Below are 7488 nucleotides of genomic sequence, written 5' to 3'. Positions count from 1 at the left end.
CTTTAGTGGTGCCTCGAGGAACAGATAATTTGCGTGTTTAAATAATTCAAAAATTATCCATTTTAGAATTCTATCGTTTAAAACCCCTACACCATCCTGAACCTGGTTCTGCTGGAGGTTGCTTCCTGTTAAAAAGGGGTCATTCCTTTCCACTGTCGCCACTGTTCTGCGCAGGATGGATACTAAGAAGTGAAGATTCAACGCAATCTGCTGCTTTTTTTAAATAACTTTGACTCGTTTTATTTTCTCGTGTATCTGAATGTTTTTGTTGTAGATTATTGTTAGATAAGGAGGAGGAGCCTCTTGCCTGTTTTTTGGCGCAGGGCGAGCAGTCGGACCACGAGCTGAACTCCGACAGCAGGCAGTTGATGGGACACGCCTGCTGGTTACAACCTCTGGTGCCATAAAAATCACACAGCTGCTGACAGCTGTTCTGCCAGTAATAATCCTCGTATCGAACGCTCCTGTTGGAAACAAGAGACTCCCAGCATCATCYGCAGATTTCTGCAACACTGAATCATTACTGCTCAGGCTGGAGCAGTTTGTCTCACCTGCTCCTGCTCTGAGTSCCGTGGTTGCAGGTTCTGCTGCAGACGGACCAGGAGCTCCAGGGGTAGCGGTCACAGAAACAGGCCAGACTGGCTGAGATGCAGCAGAGGAGCAGCAGCAGCAGGAAGGAGCTGCTGGAAGGAGCCATGACAGGAACTGTGGTCCTCCTCTGACAACACCTCTCCTGGTTTCATTTAATCAAAACAAACACACAACTGTGTGAACTCTTCACACTATTGACACCATTTTGTTGATGACATTCTGGCTCTTTTGGTGTTTCAGTTATTTGTATGTTTTTAACTACTTTACTTTTTYGGCCACATTTTTGYCTTTGAAAAGGAACAGATTTGTTTTCAACATCTTTAAAATCCTTCAAAATGTTTCTAAATCTTTACACCTTTTGTTCTGCTTCTGCTATTTTTAACTTCCTTGTGCTAATTTATCGACTTCTTACTAATTTTAACTTTTTAATGCAATTTCAGCTATATTGCAGCTCCTTTCTGCTCTTCTTCTAAATTCTGCTTTTTTGTTTTTCTTTCTAATTAGAACTTTTTCTGATATATTCAAACATTAGCTTCAGTTTTAGCTAMAGTTTGCCCTTTTTTTAAGCTAATGTTACATTTTGGTGGCTGTATCCGTTTCTTTCATGCACATTTCAGCAAACCTGCTCCTTATGCTAACTGAAGAATTTTCAGCTACATTTTAGCTGTTTTACTGCACTTATTTTACAACAAATTATCAATTTGTTTTGTACTTTTATGCATTTTTTATGCTAATTAGACATTTTTAATTATCTGGGTGCTATTTTCAACTTGTGTCTGCTGCCTTTAGATAGTTTTTATGTTAATTTTAGCTTTTTTTCAGCTATCTTTCTGTTCTTTTTAGCTATTATTCTGCTAAGTTAAAATTTTTATATGCTTCTTTCGACTTTTCAAATTGAATTTGTATTAATCATTTGTTATAAAATATTTTCAGCTTCATTTCAGCAGCTTTCAGCTGAAGTTTTCAACAATAAGCGTTTTCTCTGCAGTTCTGTTAAATTCAACCTTAATGTAAAAAAGTTGTTGTGAAATTTGCAACCATTTCCTTTTTGCTTTTAATTTACAGTTTTTCATGTAGCTGCAGGTTCTGAGAGGTAAACTACATTAAGCCCAAACTAGTTGATAAAACTAAAATATTAGTTAATAATAATTAAAGTGACTCACAACAAACGTCTTCAGGGATGTTCCAGTTTGATGAGAGCAGAAGAGGAGCTGGTCTCTGCGCTGCAGGCAGATCTGGATCCGAGCTTTGGTCCAGGTTTAGCTATAAACCCAGATAAGTCCAGCTCATATCGACCAATCAGAGCCCAGAAACACATCGACACCGAGCCGAGTTCAGAAGAAAAACTGGAGCACAGAAAGTTCTTACCCAACTCTGCTGCTGCTCGTTCCGGGAACACAGGAGTTCTGGAGTTTCCCAGCTGCTGAGACCCAAACCAGATGTTCTGATTTAGCTCCTTCTGAGGAAGAGGAGGAGGAGGACTCTTTAAGGGTCCAAACACTGTTTACACAATCAGCTCATTGTTTTGGTTCAAACAGCTTCAAGTTTTAGTCAAAAGGTTCTGATGACGCCTGAAGACCTGATGATGAGGAGGAAACCAGGTGATGAAGAGTTTCTGATGTTTTGTCCTGATGAGTGGTGAGGCCACAAGAAAACAAAACCCAAACACATGACGACGGTTTTATATCAAACTTTATTGGAGTTATAAAACGTTGTGTAGAGATCAGCTGTGCAGGACGACACACGGTCCGTTTGGACCAAACACAAAACAGCTTCAACATCCACAGCTTACACTAAAATAAACATTCATTTATACTTTTAAATTACATTTAAATTACATTTAAATTACATGACATTTACATTCAGAGCTCCAGATTCATGTAAGAATCCAACAAGACTTTATTTTAGGTTTTCTGTTTGTTTCTGTTTGATTTCTTTCTTTTCTTTTTTTAAAACAGCTGAAATTTCAGATTTGTATTTTTTTCCCTTCAGGGACTCGGCTGAGTTCAAAAATATTTAACAAGTTTTAAACTTTCTGCCAGAAAAGAAAGTTTATTAAAGGAGGAATGCAACCTTCTTTATACAGTATGAAAATGCATGTTAGCACTCAGCTAGCTCTCAGCTGCTAACACGCCGAACTTTAGCTCCACATCTTCTGTTAAAACTGACCGAGTTGTTATTTTTGTGCTTGAAACGATCAGCTAGCTGTGGCGGCCATCTTGAACTGCACCAACGTCTAATCACCACCTCCTGAAAGCTTCGTTTTAAAAACTGCCTCTTGTTCTGTGAGATATTTTGCTAACAGACACAAACACACACAGAAGCAGGTACATGATCGCCCATCTGTCGTGGCTGAGCACGATTATAAAGTCAGATTACAAGAGGAAATAGAATTCTACCATGTGGCATTAAATTATTGTTTTATTGTCATATGTTMCTTTATTTTCTCTAAATGGTGTTTTTATGTTTTACTGTGACGTTTGCATCCTTTCATTGAAAAAGCAGCTAAAGTAACAGCTTTGCTTCATGCTGATGGAGATAAATTCTGCATAATTTGTTTGAAAAMCAAGCTCTAACTTGTGTTAAAGCAAAGATTGTAAGAGATACTTCGGCAAAAATTCAACAATTCTGAGTAAAACCAACAACATCCAACAAAAATTAAAGGTTTTAACTGAGATGCGAGGTTTAAATCGATTTTTTTTTTGCTGAATCACCTTTAAATATTTTATTTTTATTTTAGAAAACGGTTCTACATCTAGGAGCGTTTTTGGCACCAAAATGTGGAGCAGTGGTTCTTCCTCTGGAGTGAGTCAGCACTCTGCCATAATGACAGATTGTCCCCCTAACATGACACAGCACCCATCAACATGACACAGCACCCTTCAACATGACACAGCACCCTTCAACATGACACAGCACCCATCAACATGACACAGCACCCTTCAACATGACCCAGCGCCTCTCTGACATGACACAGCACTCCTGCAACATGACACAGCACTCCTGCAACATGACACAGCACCCTTCAACATGACACAGCACCCTTCAACATGACACAGCACCCTTCAATATGACCCAGCGCCTCTCTGACATGACACAGCACTCCTGCAACATGACACGGCACTCCTGCAACATGACAGGGCACTCCTCTAACATGACACGGCACTCCTCTAACATGACACGGCACTCCTCCAACATGACTCGGCACTCCTCCAACATGACTCGGCACTCCTCCAACATGACTCGGCACTCCTCCAACATGACACGGCACTCCTCCAACATGACATGGCACTCCTTTAACATGACACGGCACTCCTGCAACATGACACGGCACTCCTCTAACATGACACGGCACTCCTGCAACATGAAACGGCAATCCTCCAACATGACACGGCAATCCTCCAACATGACACGGCAATCCTCCAACATGACATGGCAATCCTGCAACATGACACGGCACTCCTGCAACATGACACGGCACTCCTGCAACATGACACGGCACTCCTCCAAAATGACATGGCACCCCCCAATATGACACGGCACTCCTCTAACATGACATGGCACTCTTCTAACATGACACGGCACTCCAGCAACATGACACGGCACTACTGCAACATGACACGGCACTACTGCAACATGACACGGCACTACTGCAACATGACATGGCACTCCTCCAACATGACATGGCACTCCTCCAACATGACACGGCACTCCTCCAACATGACTTGGCACTCCTCCAACATGACACGGCACTCCTCTAACATGACACGGTACTCCTCTAACATGACACAGCACTCTTCAACATGACACTGCACCACCTGACATGACCCAGTAACCCTGCAATATAGCCCAGCAGTCCTCCAACATGACATGGCACTCCTCCAACATGACACGGCACCCTTCAACATGACACAGCACCCTTCAACATGACACAGCACTTCTCCAACATGACACAGCACTTCTCCAACATGACACAGCGCTTCTCCAACATGACACAGCACTCCTCTAACATGACACAGCACTCTTCCAACATGGCCCAGCACTCCTCCAACATGACACAGCACCCTCCAACATGACACAGCACCCTTCAACATGACACAGCACCCATCAACATGACACAGCACCCATCAACATGACACAGCACCCTTCAACATGACACAGCACTCCTCCAACATGACACAGCACCCTTCAACATGACACAGCACTCTTCCAACATGACACTGCGCTCCTCTAACATGACATTGCACTCCTCTAACATGACCCAGCACCTTTCTGACATGACACAGTAACACTGCAACATGACACAGCACTCCTTTAAAATGACACTGCACCACCTGACATGACACAGTAACCCTGCAACATGACAATGCACCCTCATCCCTCAATATGACTCGACACTCCCCATGACATGACTCAGCACCCTCGATGGAGGGTGTGACCCACAGTTTGAGAACCACTGGTGTAGAGGATTATCTTGGTCAACATGCTGCACGTCACACAGATTAGCAGAGAAACACTGAATGATGCTTTTATGACTTTTTACATGGAGACATGGTCAGATACGAAGGCAGGAAAATGAGAACGCCTGTGCATAGCCTGAATATTTACATTTATTAGTTTTAATTATATAAAAACAGAAGAAGAAAATAAATCGATGTGACATTTCTAAATAAATCTAAATTTCTGCTTGTGTTTTTAACGCAGCAGTTATATTTGCTTCAGCTCTGACTGTAACTCTAACAGCCAGTGTTTATGTGCTGAGAAAAATAAAAAACATCTGAAAATAATCAACTCCAAACAGAAAGTAAAACTCTGTTCACTAAAACAACCTGAACCAAAGCAGTCTGAGTCAAAACAAACAGCACGATTAGAACAAAAAAACAGGATCAGACCCAGATGATCTCAGATTACAATTTGAGATATTCTAAAAACAAACAAAAGTTTCTGAATGTGTCAAATCTGAAATAAAAGTTCTTTCCTGTGTTTGTTGAYGGTGGTCCCACTCTCAGCCAGAGACCATACAGCAGAGTCCAGGGAAACGTCTCTTCCTCTGCCGGTTCACAGGGTGTGGGGTCAGATTTAACAAGCTGCTGTCGTCTGCAACCAACCACACCTCCACTTTACAAACCAAATTATATCACTTTTTAACGGTTATTGTTCTACGCTTTTATGAATAAACGTAAAACAATAAATACCTTGATTCTTCAGCGGCAGCGGCATCGTCTCCCTGAGTTTACTGAGTAAATTTCTCATCTCTCTCATGTCTCTGAGAAACAAACAAGAATAAATAAATCAGGTTTTTACTCACTTTTTATAAATTATTCTGAGGAAAAACGTTTTAATCAACATCAAAAACAGATTAATAAAAAACCTGCATTTTCTCTCTGATACAGTGTGAACGATGAGCGCTGGATGAATTTATAAAAATTTAGTTAGGAAGCTGAAACTGAGCTGCTAAAGCTAAAACAGCTAAATAGAAAACAAAAGCTGCAAAAGACTAGCTACAACCTAAAAGTAGCAAAAGGTTAACTACGTGCAATATGAAACAAAAGGCTAACTAGAACAACAAAATGTTACCTAAAGCTAACAATACTCACTAGAAGCTAAAACTTTGGCAAGTTTAGCTAGAAGCCAAACATATCCAGCAGCTAGCTAAGTAGCTCAAGACTAAAAATACAAAATGCTAACAGGTTAGTTAGAAGCCAAAAGTATTACAAAGTGAACTAAAAGCTAAAATCAGCAAAAGTCTAGCTATAGCTAAAAGTAAAAATAGGCTAGGAAAGAAGCTAAAAGTAGCTAAATGTAAAACCTAAAAGAAGCTAAAGGTTAACAACACGTAAAATAAAGCAAAAAGCAAAGTGTTACCTAAATATAACAAAAGGCTACACAGAAGTGGCTAAAGGATAGCTATTTTTGTTATTTTAGCCAGAAGCCAAAAGTGTTAAACTGCTAGCAAGAAGCTACAATTATCAAAAGGCTAAACAAAAACAGACAAAAAGCTAAAGGGTAGCTATAAGCCGCAAGTAACAAGAAGTGAAAACCAACAAAAGACTAGCTGAAAGTACAAATAGGCTAGCAAAAAGCTAAAAGTAGCTAAATGTTWGTTAAAACCTAAAAGTAGCAAAAGCTTAACTAGAATMAACTAAATGTTACTTAAAAYAACAAAAGTCTAGCTAAAAGCTAAAACATTTGGAAGGTTAACTAGAAGCCAAATGTATCAAACAGCTAGCTAGAAGCTAGAATTAGCAAAGGCTAGCTAAATCAAAAATGACAAACGAGGCAACAAAATGTTATATAGAAGCCAAAAGCAGAAAAAGACTAGCTAGAGTTAAAAGTAGAAACAGACTAGTGAGAAGCTAAAAAAAAGCTAAAGGCTAAAGCTATGCAAAATGCCAAAACAGCTGCCTTGAAGAAGAAAAAAGCTAAAGGCATTAGGCTAGCTCAAACCYATCTCCTGAACAGTTTTACTAAAAAAGGAGGTTTTAGTAACAAAAAGCTAAAAGACCATAAAAAATTAATCTAATCTAAAAACAGGGAGATTACCTTTCTATGTTTTCTATGTCCAAGCCCACCAGCCACTGCTCCTGAGGGAAGTCGGTGGGAGACGAAGACCGGTCCTCCAGGATCGGGACGTCTGAGCTCTCGTCCACCCTGAAGTCCACCCTCGGCTCCGAGTCTGTTCCTGAAGAACCAAACAGAAACAGCTGAAGAACCAACAGAAACAGCTGAAGAAATAAACAGAAACAGCTGAAGAACCAACAGAAACAGCTGAAGAAATAAACAGAAACAGCTGAAGAACCAACAGAAACAGCTGAAGAAACAACAGAAACAGCTGAAGAAATAAACAGAAACAGCTGAAGAACCAACAGAAACAGCTGAAGAACCAAACAGAAACAG

The 7488-nt window shown here is 40.4% G+C and overlaps 2 protein-coding genes across 2 annotated transcripts in view; both read right to left on the bottom strand.

Annotated features, from left to right (window-relative positions):
• LOC106530356 (complement component C6) overlaps positions 1 to 2188 on the bottom strand; it is a 17136-nt gene extending 14948 nt beyond the window's left edge. Inside the window, exons 1-4 of the mRNA XM_014025952.1 lie at positions 1960 to 2188; positions 1755 to 1854; positions 552 to 733; positions 308 to 464 (exon numbers count right to left, since the gene is read on the bottom strand). Coding sequence (XP_013881406.1) covers positions 308 to 464; positions 552 to 697 — 303 coding nt within the window. The 5' untranslated portion in view covers positions 698 to 733; positions 1755 to 1854; positions 1960 to 2188. The remainder of the gene's footprint in view (positions 1 to 307; positions 465 to 551; positions 734 to 1754; positions 1855 to 1959) is intronic.
• A 78-nt stretch (positions 2189 to 2266) lies between these two features.
• The window catches only part of LOC106530358 (regulator of G-protein signaling 7-binding protein B), a gene marked incomplete at its 5' end in the record, with an annotated part of 11859 nt that continues 6637 nt past the window's right edge, over positions 2267 to 7488 (bottom strand). Inside the window, 3 exon segments of the mRNA XM_014025954.1 lie at positions 2267 to 5688; positions 5787 to 5857; positions 7135 to 7273. Coding sequence (XP_013881408.1) covers positions 5597 to 5688; positions 5787 to 5857; positions 7135 to 7273 — 302 coding nt within the window. The 3' untranslated portion in view covers positions 2267 to 5596.

This window comes from Austrofundulus limnaeus, unplaced genomic scaffold (assembly GCF_001266775.1).
Source record: "Austrofundulus limnaeus strain Quisiro unplaced genomic scaffold, Austrofundulus_limnaeus-1.0 Scaffold512, whole genome shotgun sequence".
NCBI lineage: Eukaryota > Metazoa > Chordata > Actinopteri > Cyprinodontiformes > Rivulidae > Austrofundulus > Austrofundulus limnaeus.
The sequence above is the reverse complement of the archived record's forward strand: the minus strand, read 5'-3'. Positions and strand labels throughout refer to the sequence as shown.